At 44.2% G+C, this 21,841-nt stretch overlaps 2 protein-coding genes across 4 annotated transcripts in view; both read left to right on the forward strand.

Annotated features, from left to right (window-relative positions):
• LOC134636431 (thioredoxin-interacting protein-like) overlaps window positions 1-12,420 on the forward strand; it is a 29,545-nt gene extending 17,125 nt beyond the window's left edge. For 2 of the 3 annotated variants that reach the window (XM_063486408.1, XM_063486409.1), the window contains exons 4-9: window positions 10,419-10,494; window positions 10,570-10,717; window positions 11,102-11,314; window positions 11,392-11,538; window positions 11,628-11,930; window positions 12,069-12,420. In XM_063486408.1, the coding sequence (XP_063342478.1) occupies window positions 10,419-10,494; window positions 10,570-10,717; window positions 11,102-11,314; window positions 11,392-11,538; window positions 11,628-11,930; window positions 12,069-12,116 (935 nt within the window). In that variant the 3' untranslated portion in view covers window positions 12,117-12,420. Of the gene's footprint in view, window positions 1-8,873; window positions 9,933-10,418; window positions 10,495-10,569; window positions 10,718-11,101; window positions 11,315-11,391; window positions 11,539-11,627; window positions 11,931-12,068 lie in introns of those variants that run through there. The other variant, XM_063486407.1, reaches the window with a different exon arrangement.
• A 2,757-nt stretch (window positions 12,421-15,177) lies between these two features.
• Window positions 15,178-19,972, forward strand: LOC134636334 (hereditary hemochromatosis protein homolog). Its single transcript, XM_063486272.1, has 2 exons — window positions 15,178-15,273; window positions 18,263-19,972. Exons 1-2 carry the CDS (start codon window positions 15,216-15,218, stop codon window positions 19,291-19,293), a joined length of 1,089 nt encoding a protein of 362 aa, XP_063342342.1. The 5' UTR covers window positions 15,178-15,215; the 3' UTR covers window positions 19,294-19,972.
• The last annotated feature ends 1,869 nt before the right edge of the window (window positions 19,973-21,841 follow it).

Raw genomic sequence — 21,841 nt, forward strand, 5'->3', positions numbered from 1 at the left:
GCGCTTTGTTCCTCTGCATTTTACGAGGGCGAAGCCGATACGAGCCACACATGCATGACGCGGTACCCGTGCAGATTTTTGACATTGCCTGCTCCTATGAGTTACTGTTGTTTAACGGTGACCTTTGCACTTGGCTATGCATTGAAGTTGCCATCATGAGTTGGATGACTCACAGGTGGACTTGGTATGCCAGTAAAAACACTTTTAATGAGTTGAAAAGGGCCTCAAAGCAACAAAGCGGCCCAGAGCCTGCAACTTATGTCCTGGGACCTGAAGCAGCTGCATTTGATTTTTCATTTTCCCATTTCTAAGCATGACTTCTGAAGGGGAACGAAGTAAAAATACTCAAAGCTAAAAATCCATTTGGGTTTATTTAAGCACAAACATTAATTTTGTAACTGTTGCGGCTAACTTATCCCAAACTCCTAGAATGAGTGTTAATCACGTAACCCTGCTTCATTATGCTACTTTCTTCATTTCGCTGTTTGCTATTTATGTCACATTTTCATGCCAAAGTATTTTTCTTTGAATTTACTGAAGCTGTTTGAAACATGTGTTTTATCTAACTGGGTGTGTAAATCTGAGCTGGAAGAACGAGAAGGCAGTGAATTGAATCCACAGCACATGTAGTGTGTTATTGTTGTAGAAAACCATTGTGTGTGTGTGTGTGGGTGGGCAAAGTAAAAGGTTATCAAGTGACTGTGTCAGTGCTTGCATGCATATGTTCATGTGTTGGAGTGACAGTGTGTTTATGTGAGTCACAAACATAAGGAAATAGTGAGTTTCTTAGTTGATTATCATAAACAGATATACCAAAAAAAAAAAAATCAGAGACAAAAGATTAAGTGGACAGTATTTGGAATGTGTACTTTCATGTGTGTATGTGTACAGTATACAGTTTCATCTATTAATAAGCCATCAACTTTCATCTGGTGCATTCCCAGCATGCTTGTTTAGAATCAGTAACGAATAGGAGGAGGAAAGCAGAATTATTCTTAAATTTCCTTTTTTTTTTAAAGTATTTGCCAAATGCTGTCAAACAGAGCACAGACTTTTTAGCACAGCTTTTCCAGATATCCTGGTTTTATTTTGGATGATTACATTATTTCACTTTTCACACAGAAACAAAAGCTGCCAGGGTTAAAATCATTAGCACACCCAGTGCTAATCATCAGTTCTGTGTCCTTTTTGCTGGATTACAGCCTGCAGCGGTTTGCTGTAGTTTTCAGCAAGTCTCACACACGCCTCCTGAGCTCTCCTTTCTTTCTCTAAATTAAAGGCAGCTTCCAATATGCTTTCTTAAGGTTGTCCTTAGCATACTTTACTCTGGCTTGAAGGTGTAACTTCTGCAGAATTGGAGGTCACCCATTACTGAGTTCTCTCTACGGTTCTCTGACTTGGCTAAGTCATTCACTAGCGTTTGGCAGTTGTTTTGGGATCTTAAGACACATTTCAAAACTGGCTAGAGGTGAAATCTTTTGGAATCCTTTGCTTCCTACCTTTATCAGTCTTGTTCTGCACTGTGTGGCACTCTTTGAATTTCTTGATGATACTTGGAAACGCTGTGATAACTTTGTATATCCACCTCCTGCTTTGTGAGCATCAGCAAATCTTTTTTCCCCTCAAGTCTAAAGTGATTTCTTCTGTTTTTGGCATGATTATTTCTTAAATGACAGCTTAAACCTTTGCTGATGTTTTTATACTGTGTGTAAACTCAAGAAAACCCTCAGTTTAAACTTGATTTGAGCATCACAAAGTTAAAGCACATCACTGCACAGCAGCGCTTTATGCTGTGGCTCAATAAAAAGGTCAGTTTTTCAGGAAGCTAATACGACAGGCTTTGGTAATATTTGTTTGTTCTTTCTGAAATAATTCTGTTATTGTGTCAAGCAGAAATGATTTCTGCTTCTAAGGAAAACAAGTATGTTTAGAAATGCTATGCTGAAAAATGCCTTGCACTGATGAAAAAGTATTTGGAAAATTTTAAACAATAACATAAAATTTCACTGGGAGGCTAATTTTCCCATTTTCTCTGTATACAGGAACAGTTCTGGATTGTTTCAGTTAAGGTCACACATATGTAAGATTATCGCCATAACTCTTCTGTGAGCAAACACTCACATATCCACCCATGAGTTCACAGATGCACACATTATTGTTTGGCAGTGTGCCCCTGGGCTTCCCAGAGGACATTATTTGTCATTCTGCCTCATCTGGCGTCGATCATTTTCTGGCCTGACAACTTAATCTGTGTCATTCATTCTCTCACATCAAAGAGGCACAGTGTAATCTGAACCTATGATGCTGGAACGTCGTCTCACACACACGCAAAGTAGATGTGCAAATGAACAACAAGTTAGCAGTCTGCCTGTAAGCTGTCTGCGCTTGATTAATGTCAGTGTGCGACATGAGGACTGTTACAATAAACACCAGTAAGGATGTCTCTTTGAAAGCTTTCCACACTGATTATCACTCTCACAGTGATAACAAATTAAAACAATGGACCGACTTGGTCCTGCAATCCTGGGGAAATGCACCTCTAATCTCTCCATTATATTTGAACCATAGATCTGTCTACCACATTTCAACTGGTGTTTTCAGGATAAAGTATTTAAAAGTTGTTGATTGCTAGTAGGATTTATTGGATGTACTGGGCTATCTATCCTATTTAGTTCATCTTGAAAAGCCTAGAAAAGAAATGAAATCTGACTCAAAGTTAAAAAAAATGTCAACATGCCAATTAATTCTAACCCGAGTGCTTACCTCAAGCACACCATGTCTTTTACTGGTTGCCCCTGTGGCCAGTGGATAATGTCATGTGAAATCCTACCGTGTGTTGCCATAGCAAAATGTCCACAACAAAATGGAGATGTTTTAAATTAAGCTGGAAAAAAAAAGTCAAAGCAAATGAAAGCGCGATCATGTCGGCCTCTGGGCCCATGTGGAGTAAAGTCATGTAAGGAAGGAGCTTAATCCTCTTCATCCCTGGAGATACAAATGAGCTGACATGTAGATTACAAATGAAGCATGAAGGGAGAAGGAGATGCAGAAGTGTGGGCTACATGTGCTTGACACACACATGTATGAACAGCCTGGACAAACACTAAGGGTGAGAGGTAGGGGGTCCCTGTTCCTCTGACCCTGGCTGTCTAACCCCACCGGCCCCCATTAAGCCCTGTAAATGAGAGAAAGAGGAGCAATTAGAGGAGCAGTCATAGGACAGGTAGGAGATCCCCCTGACCCTTTCAGGCTGGTATTTGACCTCTCACAGCTGGGAGCTTTGATGAAGATACATCTTGAACATTGAGAGAATGTATTTGCTTGGAAAAAGGAGTGCAGCACATGTTGGAAACAGTGGATTGGATTAATTTCTTCTTTTCTAAATTATTTTTTAAATATGTTCACACTTTACTATTCATCCTACCAACAAACATACCAAAAAAACGGACAGCAGAACGGTCATTTTTATTGTCAAAACATTATTTGCAAAAAATGCTGTAAAAAAAAAATCTCAGAACGATGTCACTTCATCTATATCTGTTGTAAATTTCTTCCTTCACTCTTTCCTCTTGCTTTCCACTCTGAGAGCAGCTCGTGCCTGGCGGGCCTGTACACAATAAAGCCTGAGAGGCTGGCCTACATCCACATCACACATCTCACGGTTTCTCCATTCGTTTTACTCCAGCAGTGCACTACATGCTAAGAATAGTTTTATGGGAGATTAGGGCAATGCCATTTATGAGGGATTTGCTGTTTTCTGGTAATGCTGGAGACACACAGACACGGTGTAGTTTATGACTGCTTTAGCCCAACTTAGAGTCGGTTCTGCATTAATGGCACACATGCAGTTTATTTCACATCTTTTCCCAGGTGTCCGTGTGGATTTGTGCGTTTAAGGAGGACGGGTAATGGATATAGCATAGAGTCAAATCATTGCTGTGGTATAGTTGGCTCTAGCACAAGTTCTTATTGCGTCTGAGTGTTATCATTTTGAAAAAGGCTTGAAAATTGTAGGTTTGAGGTAAAAGTTTGCAGCAGAGCTATAAAACATTTTAAAGAGCAACAAGCAATCGCCACTCCAAGTAAATTGCATTTAACTGCTCATTTTGGCTTCAAGGTTCAAAACACATTGGTGGGGGTCTGCACTGTTTTAATGGCCAGAAGTATTTATTGCAATGCAATGGCTCCCAGTTTAAAATATCACACACAGTCAGGTGGGCTAGGAAAACTCTGTCAGTCATTTTGAGGGAGACAGATGACGCAGGCACAGATTTCTTCATGGATAATAACTTCCTATGAAATTTGGTGACATAGTTGACTTTGCATTAACAAATGTAAATAGATTTTTTTGTCCATATTGAGTAAGCTCTCTATATTTGTATTAAAGGAAAAATATATTCTTAAATGTAAATAAATGATCATAAATAATGTCATCTCGAATATTCTAAATCCAGACATAAAGGACAGGAAATGTGCTTTCAAGGATGATTATTATTTATTGTAGAGGTAAAATGAAAATTAACTGTAATTTTCCTGAAGGTAACAAAAATAATACATCATGGCTGGTCCATGCTAATCTTTCTAATTCCATTTTGTTAACTTCACACAACCAGGCAGGCAGTCCTGCAAACACTTTCTATGTCACTGGGGACGTTTATGGAAACCAATCCAATTCTGTGCGTCTCTTCCGATTTTCCGAGCGCCCCTGTATTTGAAGTTAAGCCATAAAACTGAGGAGACATTGTGTTTATTGTCCCAATTTGTTGTGTGTGTGCGCGCCAGGAAGAGAAAATGCATCAAGCTCAGCGAAGAACTGTACGGTATGTTTCCTGCGGTTGAAAATATATTTTTAAGTACCAGAACATGTGTTTATATTCCAGTGTTAAAAAGAAAAATGTCACTGTAATCTATCCAGGCAGCCGGTTTTTAAAGAAGAATTGCCCTTTTCTTGTCCTTCTCATTTGCATGAACGTTCCTTTTGTTGCCATAATGTCCATCAAGCTGCAAATAACTGCACGAAGGAGTATTCTTGGCTCCCCACTCGGATTTCTTCCCGCTACAGACTTCAAAGAGCATTATGACTTGGAATTAATGCTACTGAAAAACAAAGGGGCAGAAGCAGATAAAGTAATTAAATAGCCCTATTAAGGTTAGTGAGGGGACCTGGTTTAGCTCGTGTGTGAGACTGACTGACATTGAAATTGCACGTCCCTTCCCTAGAGCGCACGACGCACCACAATGTGGATAAAAGATTGGCAGACTGAAGTAAAATAGGGGTGTTTTATTTGTGTGTGCATGTGGGTGGGTGGAGGAGATCCATAAATAGAGCCCACACTCCTCTCTGTGCATAAATGCATGGAGCTTTGGACTTGGGCGGTGCACACAGATGTCGCGTTGGATGGATATTCGTGGAAATGTTTACTTGAGTTTATTTGCATTTTAGTTGGAGCAATATGGAGGACATGAAAGGTCTATCACGTGCAAATTAGCAATATTTCGTTTTAAATTCGCTGCCGAAAGACTGACTTCTCATTTGGTGCACCTGAAACGCACAGTCCGCATCTGATCGAGAGAGCCGTCCCTGACGATGAACTGAGCCTCAGACGTCTGCACTGTTCCTGGAAGGACATCGAGGGGGAAAAAAATTACTTACTCTTGAATTTATCTGGACACTTTGCGCATTGCGTAATTAGCCAAAGAAATGAGTTGGACTGTTAATTAGGGCCATGCCCGGTATGCCCGATGGTGATTTTTCGTTTTTATGGGCCGATGGGTTTTTTTTTTTTTTCGTTTTTTTCCGTAACGGTATAAACACTGAAAGGTGGTGGATTGGCCAGATGAAGGGAGATGTGTAAAAATAACTCAGTTGTTTGGTGGTGGCTATTGCAGAGCTTCCACAGATTCAGTAACATTAGCAAGTGGTGATGACAGAAAGGCAGGAGGAGCAGAGACCCGAGGCGGTGAACTGAACTTCAGGTAAGAAGTTATGACCTGCAGTCTATCTGGGTCAGATATAAACCAAGTTTATTTTCGTTGTGCTGACTTTTTACAGTCAGTTACAATAACTCGTACTGTGTACTAGCTAGCATGACGGAGTTTCTATACTGCTGGGTGGGTGCTGTGCAATGTTCCCTCTAATTTTTCACGTGTCTGAGCGAACACACAAACTCCCTGAGCGATCCCTTGGACCACTGTGAGCGACATCAGATGTGTGCAATGTGGTCACGCCAGCATCGAATCCATCCAAGTTACATGGTTTATTAAAATAATCAAATTACAGCATTTACATTTATGTTAGACTACTTTTAATTAACTGCTTTAGCCCACTCATAAATGAAAATTTAAAAAATCTTGTTGATGACCTGTGTAGCATGTTAACACTATTGGAAGTAAAAATAACTTGAACTCCAATTTTGAAAACACAATTTTTTTTTTTCATAAAGCTCTGACTTGTATTATGAGTCTGTGATCTGGGAGAGAGTCCTGTAACTCTGTCTGCCAAATACAGTATATAATGACCAATGTTGGGCAATTAATTATATAGTTACTTCTTCAAAAAAGTAACTCAGTTTGGCAAACAACAAAGTTTTTTGCAGCTATTTTTTTTAATGCAGCCAAGGTGTTTTTAAATAAACATTTCAAACTATTTACAGAACAATCAGCTGTTCTGCATCAAATCTGATGCCACACAAATTATTTGTGCCACTCCAAAAATAATTTCTGTCCACTATGAGATAAAGTAGAACAGCAGCCTGATACCTGCAGGCCTGACAACAGGAGATGTATCACTGCTGTAAAACCTGTAACATTCAGCAGTCGCCTCATTGTTCTGACACACACAACAAAACTATTGACTACACTACACACTAACTACACACTAACTACACAAGATTTGCGCTAAACGTCTCAAATCTCTCACATCTCAAAACACGCCGTCACTCCTAAAACTTCCCCCCGTTTCTTAACAACTAGATGCCACATTGCCATATCATTTTTTGATTGGTCGACATGGTACTTTTTTCGACCAATAGGAAAGGGTGGGGGTTGGTTTTGTTTTTGCTCACAGGCACTCTCCGCCTGTGTTGGTTTTCCTTATAAAACGCCGTTTTTACCGTTTCTTCCCGCAGTAAATATAAACAGCGACAGTATTCAGGAAGAAAACCAAACATTGCAGATATTTTTATCATAACTCTGGTTTTACGTGGCCGATCAACACAATTTAAAAACTGGTATAAAGTCCACACTTTTTCCATAATTGTTCCGTCTGTCCTGCTCAGATCTTCAATGGTTGTACACGTTGTCATTAACGTGGCTTCACTCCACATCAGCCACGCCGCTTTGCTCGCTAAAACACCGGTGTCGGCACATAAGGGCGCTGTCATAGCCTGTCAACAACGTTGATTAGCTGCGTATATACGAATGTGAATCGCATCATTGGCTGGACTATGGGATAAGGTGGCATCGTTCTAATCCCATACAGGAGCAGCCAGTCACTTACTGACTAACACTGAAAAACAGAATTGTTAAAGTATTAATTTTAATTTCAATTCAGGTTAGATTTTTTTTTGTGCGCAACACAGATTTTCTGTGCGCAGAGACCGTGCCAGCAGTGCGCAATTGCGCACGTGCGCAGCTTAGAGGGAACATTGGTGCTGTGATGTTACTGATGTTGAACTTGTTTTATCTTATTTTATTTATAAGGTTAGTTATTAGACTTTCCAACCGTCCCGTAAAAAACGGAATCGTCTGGTATTCAGAGAAAATATTACGCGTTTCGTATTGAGGTGAAAAGGAACACAGTTTGTCCCGTACTTCAGCTACAATGAAAAAGACACAAAGCTGCAGTTATTCTGCGTCTTTATGCTGCAGCTGCCTCTCCTCCTCTCATTCTCTCCCCCTCCCTCTCCTGTTGCTACTTCAATCATGAAACTGATCAATGATCAGCTGATCAGCTTTTCTCTCTTGTTTGTTTATCGCCCACTTTGCGCCAGAAAGAGGAAACCAGCGGATGTTGCGCTAAACAACAGCAGCACGTTTAAGCTTGATCAGCTGTTGTTAGAATTTATTTAATATTAATTTCTAGTATCAGCTGATGTTTGCTGGAGCCACAGCTGTAAAGCTGCTGGTCATGATGTCGGTTTGGATATGTGGTGAGAGGGAAACATGAAGATGAAACCAGGAGATGTCCTTACTGAATCATCAGAGCTGAACAGGTGATGGAGAAACAGGTTTACCTTTTAGGTGACATCAATGAGTTGAAGTTATGAACGGTTTCTGAGAGACAAATAACACCAGGATCCTTTTCTATGTAGCTGACAGCTGGTAACTGTGCAGGGGCGGGTCTAGCAAAGCTTTGCCAGGGGGCCAGGTAGGGCATTAACAGGGAGAGGGGGGCACAAAGAAATACTTTTCTTTCTTATTCTCATTTAAAATGTCTCGCTTTTAATAAATAATTATCTGAATCATACAACAAACGTTTTCATCTGATGTAAAATGTATAGAAATCCATTATTGTACATAGTAATTTTTTTTAGGGTCCCATCATATTTTCTTCAGAAGTAGCTAAGTACTGTATATGATGCCAGTATTTCCCACATTTTCTAGATTCTGTACCAGTACTGTGTGTAAAATGCCATCAAAAAGTCAATTAAGTTTTATTTTCTCACCTGTCTTTCTGTCTCCTTTCACTTATTAAAGGTTGCCATGTTAGAAAAAATATTTTGCCCTGCCATGGTGTTTATTGATGTGGCAAATGAATGGTTTATGAAAATATATCTAAATCTGTCATAAGTAATCAGTAATGATCATGTCTCACCTCTAGTCTCCTCTGTCTTAATTTCAGGTTTTCACCATGTGTTGTAGATAGTTCAGGAGGTTAACTAGACCAAGCAGTCTACTTGCGGGTACTGTTTAGAATACCAGAATAGGGAGGATGGTGTAGGTTTGAGTTTATTAGACTGATACATATATACCAACAAGACAGTGTACATCACTGTGACAGCAGCGTTTGTTTTCATTCAAAGGCTTTATGGTTTTTCCTATAATACCTGGTGGGCCGGTCTCTAGTCAAAATGCCCGGGCCGATTTTTTGTCCCAGTCCAGCCCTGACCTCCACCCAGGCATAGTGATGGGTGTAAGCTGTGGATGGAGGTGTAGTGTATGGCGATGGGTGTAAGCTGTGGATGCCTGTGTACACGTGCTGTTTACTGAAGGTTTCTATTCTCACTCTGATGACTCCGCTCTTCGGGCGCTCTCTCTCATTTATGGCCCGCCAGCTTGACGCCCCGCCCACAGTCCATTTCACGCACTGTTCACGCGTCCACTTTGCGCTCCGATTGGCTGACGTTCTGGGCCGGCCAATCACAGAGTTCCCTGTAGCAGAGGCTTGGCGAGTTCACGCTGTCCGCACGTGCTGCTCGGAGGGTAGCGGGACCCCCGCCCCTCCTGCGGTATAAAACGGGCCGGGGTTGTTTACAGAAAGAATCACAGACGGTACCGACAGCCTGGCCCGGTGGCACTTCCAGTTCTCTAATTTAGCAGCTGCCCTGGTTCATTAAACCCTTATTTCATTTTGTTTTCGCGCCTCGGTGGCGGCTTCTGCACTAACCGGACATTTCACCGTCGCTCCGTGACACTCTGAACCCTTGACTTCCGGTCCGTTTCGGCCGTCGTCATGGTTCTGTCCCCGGCCAGCAGGCTGCGGCTGTTCCGGGTGGTGTTTTCCGAACCCGGCCGCGCCTCCTATAGCAGCGGGGACAAGCTGTCCGGCTCTGTGCAGCTGGAGGCCGAGCAGCCCTGCAGGGTGGCCGGCCTCCACGTCACCGCCGCCGGCTGCGCGCGCGTCCAGCCCCGCAAGAAGCGCGGGAGGAGCCAGGAGGTGGAGTACCTGAAGTACGACGAGGATGTGCGGCTGGAGGAGGCGCTTAGCCCAGGTGAAGCTCCGAGATCAGACAGTACAGGAATTAGTTAATCAATACAGGTATCGATTCAAAGCTCACATAAAAAAAACTTTATTATCCAGATCAGTTAGAGAAACACGCGGAAGAATCTGAATCTGCATGATTTTAGGATTTCCTGCAGTCTGTCAGTGATTGACTGATTTAATGCAAACTTTAATTGTACTTATAAAAACCCACGAATGAAGGAGGAAATGGTCTTCAGGGACCAGAGCAGTGTCTGCTTCACGCTGTAAACATGTTCATTTTAACATGGGAGTCTGCGGGGTCTGGCTCACTGCTGTCTCTGCTGGACTCCAGAGGAACTGCAGGATGTCAGACCCAGACAGGATAAAAACAAAAAGAAACAGGAAGTCGCTCTTTTTACTCCCAAGAAGTAAAAGCTCCATTTTCTGCAGTCAGAGAATTGAGCTTTAATGTGAAACAGGAAGTTGCTCATTACGTATTTCCTGTGTGTCTCAGACTCTGACGGCTGCTTCCTGCTTCCTGCCGGTAAAACCTTCAGCTTCCAGTTTGGCTTCGAGCTGCCGCCACCCGGGTGAGTTTCCAGTCCCGCCGCTGCTTTCTGATGGCATGTTGATCATGCTGCTGAACGGCACTGCTCTGCTTTCAGGCGCCTGGTGTCGTCCTTCAGAGGGAAGTTGGGCTCGGTGCGGTACTACGTGCGGGCTGAGCTGCGCCGCCCGTCCGAGCATGCCCTGCAGTGTGAGAAGGAGTTTCAGGTGGAGGAGCCTCTGGACGTGAACCGAGCCGACCTGCTGGTACGAAACGCCCGGAATCAAACTTCAGACAGAAAGTAGATTCTGGTTAATGCACATCTCCTATCGCTGACTTCCTGTTCTACTGATAGATGTTCATATCAGACACGGAGAAACACTCAACTTGTTACAGGCTTTTCTACTCTCTGATCTCTGTGATGTCATAGAGAGGGCTAGAACCCCACCCATCTGTTGTCAGTGAGGGGTAGCCAGTCAGAGGATAGTAGTCTTAAAGTGGGTGGAGCTCAAAGTAAGCGGCTCAGTATCAGTAAAGAAGGATTATTCTGAACTGTGCAGTTCAGAATAATCCTTGCATAAGGCCATGCAGCGCAGCTCTGCTGTGAGATGTCACCTGTGCTGCTCAATAACTCCTCCCCCTCCTCTCAGGCGCCGGTGGCAGCCTCTGCTCAGAAGAAAGTCACCTGCATGTTCATCCCTGACGGCCAGGTGTCCATTAGCGCCCAGATCGACAGGAAGGGCTTCTGCGAGGGCGAGGACATCTTCATCAACGCCAAGTTCGAGAACACGTGCTCCCGCATTGTGGTGCCGAAGGCTGCCATCATCGCCAAACACTCGTACGCCGTGGACGGACGCACCAAGGTGACGCCCTAACCTTTACTTTCAGACGTGAGTGCCATGGGACAGGAAGTGTGACCTGTGCGGTTTCCTGTGTGCAGGTGTTGCGTCAGAAGCTGTCGGCGGTGCGAGGAAACCACATCATTTCTGGGATGTGCGACATGTGGCAGGGCAGGACCATCAGGGTGCCCAAACTGAAGCCCTCTCTGCTTGGCTGTGACATCATCCAGGTGGACTACGCTCTCATGGTGAAAGACCGCTAATGTTGTCATAAGATCAGAAGTAAAATGAGTAAAATGGAATGATGCAGGCTTAACCTGTAGCCCCACCCCCTCAGATCTACCTGCACATCCCCGGCAGCGAGAAGCTGACTCTGGAGCTGCCGCTGGTCATCGGGACGATCCCATTCAGTGGCGTGGGCAGCCGGACGAGCAGCATGTGCAGCCAGGCCGGCTCCAGCTGGACCTCCTTCCCCTCGGCCCCACCCAGCTACAGCAACATCCACCGCGACCTCAGGGTGGACGGCCCCCGCACGCCGCTGCTCCACGACTACGATGGCACCGAGGATGAGGAGGAGGAGGGTGGGCTCATAATGAGAGCGCCTGAACTTCACTGCCCCCCTCCCCCCGTGTACAGTGAGGTGAGCACGCCAGTTTAACTTAGTGTGATCTCAGCGACAGCAGCAGCACTTTGGACGTCACGGGGTCGTTTGGCGGTCTGCTGTCAGCTAATCCTGTCCTGATGATGTCATCCATTCGTTTTTCTTTCTCTTCTTCAGGTAGATCAGAACTCTGAGAACTCCTCTCAGGTGGTTCCCATCCTCTGAGGACAGCGTCCCCTTTAAACGGTCCAACGCCCCGTCTCTCCGCCAGGACACGGGCTGAGGGCGGAGCCTCAGCTCTGCATCGAGATCTGACCTGACAGCCATTCCCCTCTGATTCAGCTGTTTCCTGTCAGTGAAAACAGAGAAAATGTTTTTTTTAGATACTTGTTGTTGCATTATTTACTGTAGTAACAGGAAGTTACCTGTGTGTAAGATTTTGTAAATAAGAGCCTATTTTTTATTTATCTGATACATGAGTTGAAAATGTTTGGGTGTTTTCACAGTTTGTTCCCAAACAGCAAAAATAAAGCGATCATGAAGAATGTTGACTTTTATTCATTTTCTTTTTGTTGTAGAAACTAAATATTGCTACAGTTTCATGAAATGAAGATGAGTACAAAAACTGAAAAACAGCCTCGATGGCAAAGTGCAGTGCCCCGCCAAAGTAAAACAGTGTTGGCCCCGCCATAATAAAGTACAGAGCAGGGCTGTCAGATGAATTTTGTTGTTTCTTTCAGAATTCAAATACTTTCTGAAAGTGTTCTCCTTTAATGATAATGAGGAGGAGGAGGAGCTTAGAGGAAAGTTGCGTTTAAATGTTTCGGGTTCTCCACTTCCTGTTTGATGTTGTTAAACACGGTGAGAGGGGCACTTCCTGCTCTGTGATTTAAACATGTTCAGGTTTACTTCATGACAGCACTGTCAGTGCAGCTCTCCTCACCCCAGCCAGTCCCGGCAGATGGCCCCGCCCCTCCCTGAGCCTGGTTCTGCCGGAGGTTTCTTCCTGTTTAAAGGGAGTTTTTCCTTCCCACTGTTGCCAAAGTGCTGCTCACACATGAGGTTGTCTAAATGGAGTTTCTGTGTAACACTGTAGAGTCTTTGTCTGACAGTATAAAGCTTGAGCCGGCTGTTCTTGTGGCGGTGCTATATCACTTAAATTGAATTGAACTGCCCCCGGCTGGCAGGAGAAATGAACACGTGACTGAAACATGTCAAATAAACAAGAAAAAACAGTCCACACATAACATCCAGAGATACCTGACACAGAGGACCACAAATGTGTGCGTGTGTGTACTGAAGTGGGTAAGAGGTCGCACAGATGCATTTCTGAGCAGCACAGGTGCATCTGTATTTTTAACTTCCTGTTTTTCCTGGAAAGATGAGGACAAGCTGGACGAGGGCGTTTTTAGAAACCACTGACTCACTGCAGTGTGTGTGTGTGTGTGTGTGTGTGTACACGTTTAGACGTTTTTGTGAGGACAGAGAATTGGCATGCCACTATACTTGCGGGGACCAACAGCCCTTATGGGGACATCATGTCTGTCCCTGCGGGTTTGAAGGTAATTTTGAGGCTCAAAATGTGGTTTTAGTGTCAGGGTTACAGTTGGGTTAGGCATTCATTTTTGATGGTGAGGGTAAGCAGCTAGGGAAAGCATTATGTCAATGGGATGTCCTCACCAAGATATGAAAACCAGTGTGTGTGTGTGTGTGTGTCAGCAGTTGTGTGTGATTGGCTTAGGGTCAGCGTGACAGCGTCTGACTCAGCCACTTATGTTTCCAGCTCTGCTTCCACTTTTAGAGCCTGCAGGCAGAAAGCAGGGCAAAGGTCAGTATCACAGCCTAATGTCTGAATCCACACGCTGCACCTGCAGCTCCACACTCACCTTAACGACAACAGGTCAGCAGGTCGCTAACGAGCCTCTGCTTTATTATGATTGTTATTTATTAATATTTACCTGCACCTTTAGTTAGTGTGACCTGAACCCTTCAGCCTGTTTCAGAGCTCACCTGTGTCGGCCTGACCGTGATATACTCTGGATTATCTGTGTCTGCATGAGTCCAGCACTGACACTTTTGGGGCAGAAAGTCACAGGCTCATTTCCTTCTTGTTTCCTTACAGTCCGGTTTTTAAGTCTGATGTCATTAGCCATGTCTGGGCCTAAACTCTGCTCCAGGTCCCAAAGTCAAATGATCACTGCAGCATTACTGAGAGTTGAAAAACTGTCTAAATTCTTTCATCTGTAATAAAATGATCACTGTGGCTGCTTTACCAGGTGTAACAATTAAGTTTAACATCCAGGCATCCATGAAAACCAAATTTATTACATTTAACAGAGTTAGAAGTTAGCAGGAAGTTAGCTCGCTAGCTTCCACCTAAACATGATATAGCATGTTCTGACTGAGAGATTTCTGAAACATTCAAACGTACAGCTCTGCTATCACTTCCAACATAAATGAAGACAGAAAACTAAACAGCAGTGACGTTTGTACGGTCACTGAAGTTGGGCTAGCTGCTATATAATGATGTGCTACGTGATCGCTAGCGACACAGCTATGTTAGCATAACATAAACGCAGTGAAGCTGGAGGATGAACGCTAACTTTTTTCCCCTCGATAAAAGTTAACGTGAGGGTTCCCGATGGTTAGAGACAAATGCAGTAGAATGGCAGGATGCTGTACAACTGAACAACTGAGATAATCCATCCACAATACGAGGTTAGTCATTAATATACTGCTGCATGGGCTGGGCTGGAGTTACAGCAGAAGGGTTTAAAACGGAGCTTTAAAACGATTAGCGGTAATAAAAACCGAGAGAGGCTGACAGCGATCACTGACTGTTTTTAGGGCCTTGTTCAGATTAAATAGACCAAGATACAAAGCATTAAAACGTGTTAAAAACACAACAGCCTTATTAAATGCAGACTACTTTGGGCCCGGAAGCAGGACTCATCACTTCATCACTTAAAGACCGGATAGCAGATTTTATTCATTTTACAAACTCAGGAAGTCAAATAACGACTTTTTAATAACGTGTTCATGGACGCACTCAGTGAAGCAGCTGCTGGACAAACAGTCCAGGTTAAGCTGGTCATGATGTGAAACTGCAGCTGTGGCAAAGAACACAAATCGTTTTTATTATTTTTGTCTGATTGGTCACAATCCTCAAATCTGCCCAGAGACAGTGAAAGAAGGATGCTGATTGGCCTAAACTGCCCCGGAACTCAGAGCTCAGAAAATGAAAGTGAAGACTATGAGACACAGACAGATCGAATATGGATCAGGACCAACCGGAATATTTCAGGACTGATCAGCTTCATCGACATGTTTGTCCTGCAGCTGATGTTGATGTCTCTGCTGCTCCACCGCACCATGAGCTCAGGTAGTGAAAGCTGCTGTGCTCACCTGTCTGACTGTACCTGTATCTGTCAGTGTCTGGTTATCTGTTCGATTCAACGTCTTGATTAATTAGATCATTCAGAGACTCAAACGTCACATTTTTAAATCAAAGGTAAAAGATAAAAACGTGGTCAGCGATTTCACCGACGGACCTGTGATGTCAGACTGATTTTACAGGTTCAAACTTTTTAGTCTCTCTGTACATTTAAAATGTCGCTCGTGTAAAAACTGGATTCAAACTTGATTTTAGAAAAGGAAGAAAAAAACAAAAAAAAACAAACAAACTTTGACAGCATTTAGGTTCAGTTTTAAAAGGATTTCGTTGTGTTAGGGCTGTGTGGCAGGCAGGAACTGACCCAAAGTGCAGATTCAACAGAGGCGAAAGTGAAAGTCAAAAGCAGCTTTATTGCTGAACAAAAAAAACATACAAAACCTAAACTGGGAATCAGGAAAACTAAGCATACGAGGAGGCACACAGGGAAACACACAGCATGAGGGAGAAACACAGGGCGACACTGAGGGATAAAGAGGGGAATGAGACACGGGGGAGAGCACAGCTGGGCGTAATCTGACATGACAAGACCAGAGGAAGCAAAACTCAATACATTGACATAGGACACAGACTTTCAAAGTAAAACAGGAAACATAACAGACGCGGACTTGACGAGGGGACACAGCTGACAGAGAACAAAGGGAACACACCGGATGAGTGTACACTAAACAGAAGGAGGGCAGAACCACAACCAAAGAACTAGAACACAGGAAATGCAAAGGAACTGAGGAGCTAGAAATACTGGAGACAGAAATCAAAACCAAGAGACGAGCAAAAACACATCATGAAATCAAGGATAACTAATACAAACAGAAAAAGTCCACAGACTCAGGACCATGACAGATTTCACACTTCTCCTTTCCCAGGTATTCATCATTTACCACATCATGAAATGATGTGAAATCGAGACATCGGTGTGCCTCGTTTTGTTTGGTAAGATTGTCTTCATATGGTCAGGGAAGAGACCCAAACGGCAACTCAACTCTGGAAAACTCGGCTCGACGACTATGGTCTTTCGTATTGACCCTAGTCAATACGAAAAAGACCGAATACCTGGAAGGAGACCCCCCAAACTGATGGCACCATCATAACACAGAGTTGAAGTTTCGCTACCTGGGCTCAGTCATCAGCTACAACGGAAATATCACCTCCGATGTCCGAGCACGAATAATGCAGCCTGGTTAAAATGGCGACAGGTCACTGGTGTACTTTGTGACACAAGAATGCCAGATCGACTCATGGGAAAATGGTTGCGCATGTTGGCCCGCATTGACCACACATGAGCAGGCCCTAAACACCATCTCTGGAGCTTCTCTCCTCCTGTCATCCCTGAAAACCTCTCCCATCCCCACACTCGGTCTGCTCCCAGGCCATCAGCAAACAAACCAAAGAAACCATTTAAGCATAAAAATCTACAAAGAAATAACAATAGACCATCCTCAACTGCACCAAAGATTAAAACTATTAAATGTTAATTATTAATCATTAGTTCTAATAAGTCCCTGTTAAATAATTTAATAATTGATCAAAAATATTACATTTTCAACTCAGTTCAAATCAATTTTATTTATATAACACCAAATCAGAATTAGAATACTTTATTAATCCCTGAGTAGTCTAAGGAGCTCGGGAAGAAAAGCGTCTGGACTTCTTTAAGTTGCTTGAAGACGTTTCATCCGAGAAGCTTCTTCAGTTCTGAGGTCAAATGGTCCCAGATTTAAGCCCTGTGGGGCGGGTCTGCACACGTCTGTCAGCACACAGAGCTGAGCGAGAGGGGTCACAGCAGATGGCCCCGCCCCTCCCTGAGCCTGGTTCTGCCGGAGGTTTCTTCCTGTTAAAAGGGAGTTTTTCCTTCCCACTGTCGCCAAAGTGCTTGCTCATAGGGGGTCATATGATTGTTGGGTTTTTCTCTGTATGTATTATTGTAGGGTCTACCTTACAATATAAAGCACCCTGAGGCGACTGCTGTTGTGATTTGGTGCTGTATAAATAAAACTGAAATTGAAATTGAATGATAGCAAACACTGAAACACATTTCCTGCACGCAGAAATGAATATTTCAAGCTGTCAAGATGCTTCTGACACCAGTTTATAAGAAGCAAGGACAGCAGACTTAACAACATCACACTGACAGCTATCAACTAATGACAAAGCTGAACACACTTCTTGGGCTTTTCCTACCATTTTAGACTGAAGTAGCAGAGGCCAAAACTCTGATAACCATCTTTGAATAGAGGGGCTGGCTAACGACACCAACCGTCTGCCACCTGTAAACCAGTTTCCTAGGCGCCTCAACCCGCACTCATACCTTGCATCATGTAGAGCAGGGGTGTTGAATTGTCCTGCAGGTTTTAGATCTCACCCTGGTTCAACACACCTGAATCACATGATTAGTTCATTACCAGGCTTCTGGAAAACAAGACATGTTGAGGAGGTAATTTAGCCATTTAAATCAGCTGTGTTCGATCAAGGACACATCTAAACCTGCAGGACACCGGCCCTCGAGGCCTGGAGTTTGACACCTGTGATATAGAGTGAAACAATGGTTTCACCCAAAACCTCTGCTGATAATGACCTACATCCTTTTTCTTTTTTTTTTACAATGGGTCATGTGATGAGGCACATGATGACATACCTGGGACTTTTTACCATTTGGTTTTAGAACTGATGAAGCTTCATGGATGAAACGTCTCAAACAAGGCTAACACACCAACACAACAACCACTGTGCTTACACCGGCCACGGAGAGCAGCCACTGGTTGCAGGACTCCGACCTCAGCCAATGGCATGATAATCGGGTTCAGCAGGAGCCAGTAGTGGGGAAGGGTAGAGCCCAGAGGTCGGGAGCATGGGGAACATTAGCCTGAAGTGGACTTTTTACATTATTTTAAGTAACATTGTTGTAAATTTGTTCCATCAGGTACAGGACGACACTCCCTCTGGGCGCTCGCCTCCTACATCCCAGGCTCCGCCCACTTCCCAGAGTTCACTGTTGTTCTGATGTTGGATGACATCCAGGTGGGATACTATGACTCAAAGGTCAACCGGGTGATGAGGGCGAGCACAGCATCTGACCACGAAGCGGAACTCAACCTGGGCCAGGAGCCCGTGAGTGTGCTACGAGACATTTACTCCAGCATGAGGAAGAGGCTGAATCTGGTAAAGCATCACTTTAACCTGACCATCGATGGAGTTCATGTCCAGCAGAGGCTGGCAGGGTGCGAGGTGCTGGAGGACGGCCAGCCGGCACTCATCATGTCCAGAGACGGCTCCAACGGGCAGGACGCCGACAGCCTGCTCTACAACATGACCCACTTCACGTATGCTGTCAGGGAGGGCTGGGAGATCCAGTGGGACGCCCTAAAGAAAACATCTGTCCAGATGCTGTATAGAAACGTCTATGTCCCGATCTGCGTGCAGACGCTCCAACACTTCCTGGAGCGTGAGAAGCACCTTGTGATGCGAAGGGTGAAGCCTCGACTCCGCTTTATCACCAGGCAAGTGGTGGGCGGGGCTCAGGTCACCTGCCTGGCCACTGACTTCTACCCTCGCCACATTAACCTGAGCCTGCTGCGGGACGGCCAGCCCGTGGACGAAGGCGAGCTGCGCATCGGCTCGGTGCTGCCCAATGGGAACGGCCTCTACCAAGTGAGGAAGACACTGATGGTCGGCGAAAAGGAGCTGCAGAGGAAACACAACTACACCTGTGAGGCGTCTCACCTGAGCCTGGACAACCGGCTGAGGGTAAACTGGAGGGCGGAGTCATCGTACTCTCACAGAGTTCATTCCATCTCGCCTCTGGTCTTCCTGCTGCTCGCTGCCGTCCTGCTGCTGCTGCTGGTGCTGAGGAGGAGGAGAAGGAGGAGGAAGGAGAGGTCAGAGGGCGTGGCCACAGAAACACAGGAGCAGGTGGGAGAGAGTGAGCAGTCAGACGACCTCGTGACCTCATGACGTGACTCTGTGTGGCATCAGAATCACCTTTATAGGTGTACCTACAGAAGGAACTGAGCTCCAGTTTGTCGCTGCTCTCGCTGCAAACAGAACACAGTAACATGTATGAAATTTTCACATGTACAAAAATATATTTGCATATAACATATTTCCATCATGAACTCTGTACTAACAGAGCATCTGTGGAGGCGGAGCTCCAGTTGTAGTGAGAGAAATTCTACGGTTTAGATTGGATTTTACTAATTAGCAGTATGTGTGGATGCAGACTGATAGTCTAACTAGCATTAGACACTCTCGACCAATTAAGGTCACTTCCTGAAACAAATCATGGAGATTAAGTATCGGAATTTCAGGAGCGTGACCACGCCTCCAAACACGCTCCTTCTGATTCTCATCATGTTCCCCCAGTTCTGCAAGCTGTTCATTCTCGTTTACGAGCCCCACCCTCCCTTTTCAATTCTCCAACTTCTTCACCTCTGTTTAGTACACAGGGGTCTGCCAGGCCCCTTCCAGGCCTTCCCCAAACCGCAGCTCAGTTCATGTCTAAGCTTTTACCTACTAAAAATGAGGGCGTGGCCCAGCGTGTGAAATAAATGAATTAATAACACAGCGCTTCAAAATACTAGAAGCTTCAAAATGAACCCAGAAACAGAAATGTCCGTCTGTTATTTATAATAAAGTCATGATTTTATTTATGTCATATTTATCTGTTGATGGATGCTGTCACAAGTTTTTGTGTTTCAGACTTTGTAACTGTTCTTTGATTATTGTTGTTCATGGTTTTGGCTTTCTTTACTGATTGTTCCTCCCGTAGTATTTACCTCAGCCTGTCTACTCTGTGATTTCCCATGTCCCACGTTTCATGTCTCCCCACTCACTGTTAAGCTGTGTGTCCTGAGTCTGTGTTTCCTGTTTTATTTTGATAGTTCCTGTCCTGTGTGCAGTGTATCTAGTTTTGCTTCCCCCTGTCTCGTTAGGTCTGATGTGTCCCAGCTGTGTTCCCTCCTGTTCCCCATCCTCTCGTTGTCCTGCTGTGTTTTCCTCTGCTGCTGCTTTAAGTTTGCATCCCGTGTACGAGTCCTGCGTTTGGGTCCCTGCCTGCCACAGCACACACCATGACACATGCAAAGGAAAACAAATCATTTACACATAATTTCAGTCTTCAGTTACAATAAGAACAAAGAGGTCCAGTTTGTGTCTGAGGAGACGCGAAGGAAACATGGATCGGCATGTCTGGAGTCGCAAAGACAAGAAAACATCAAATTTAAAAATCAGAGCCAGGCGGAATGCTCAGAGGGCAAAGGTCATCAGTTCACAGAAAGAAAGCAGGTGATTGGCCACAGCTGCAGAGGTTTGTATCTCAACGGTGACCCTGTTGTATTTGCACCTATGTCCTCCAAATATGATGTTTTACGGTAAACTTCATCTGCTGAATCTGAGCCAGGCTGAAACACCTGGTCTGAAGCCTGTGGGAGGTGTACACTAGGGGTGGGTTTTAATAATCGATTCATCGATTAAAATCGATTCTAGCTTGGATAACGTGAAATCGATTCATTAAAATCCTGAATCGATTTTTTAATATAAATTTATTTTGCCCGAAACGCCAGAATCTCAGGTGAAACCTCACAAAATTTCAACAACCACCAAACAGCTAAGACAGTAAATGAGAGCAGGTACACGGATTCTGCACAAGGACGTAAACACACAGCGCCGACCCGTGGATCAGAATCAGTGAGATGTCGCCCTTCTCACCCGACGGGCGCTGCAGCTTTAAGCGGCTGCGCGCGCTCCCGCGGACGGCAATCACTTTTTGGCACAACAACTCCACGAACACGGTCGGGGCTGAAAGCCGACAGCTCGCTGATTCTGATCTGTCAGCGCGTCCGCGCTTTGTGTTCACGCCCTTTTTGCGCTGATTCTAAAGCTGTTAGTTTGATCTCTGTCCAAACAATATTGACCGAACCAGCAGCAAAAGAAGATCCAAACTACGCTTCACGTAAACATCATCATGAATTCACTCTGACTTTTACTGTTTTGCTTCCACCACGATAAAATCACACTTCATGCACAGCTCTCTCTCTCTCTCTCTCTCTGTACTGTTTTCTGCATTATTCGCTTGCTTGTTACGCACAAGTCTACTGTTGTTTACAGCGCTGTCGGCCGCGTTTTTTTCCTTTTACTTACTTCTGAAAAGAAACTCTAATTTCTGCCGTTCAATACTGAACAAATTTAAACTTTTTAAAATTATGCAAAATGCAAAACGCTTAGCCGTGTCTCTAATAAAACCGCTGTAACGTCAGAGGTAACGTTCATATGTTGATTAATGGTTTTCTTTCGTTTTTGATGTACTGCAGAATATTTTTATAAAATCCCAGGCCAGGAAAACCACCTTCATGTTTTTCTGTGTTTTATCTTCAGCTACTTTGACACAAAGGCATCTGCTGTGACGCTTACATAAAGTCTTGCGTGTGTCAGCTTCCTTTTTATAGGTACAGAAATATGTAAATGTACTGATCTGAATTATAATATTTCTGACTGTCAAAATTTC

This window comes from Pelmatolapia mariae, linkage group LG10_11, assembly GCF_036321145.2.
Source record: "Pelmatolapia mariae isolate MD_Pm_ZW linkage group LG10_11, Pm_UMD_F_2, whole genome shotgun sequence".
Classification (NCBI taxonomy): domain Eukaryota; kingdom Metazoa; phylum Chordata; class Actinopteri; order Cichliformes; family Cichlidae; genus Pelmatolapia; species Pelmatolapia mariae.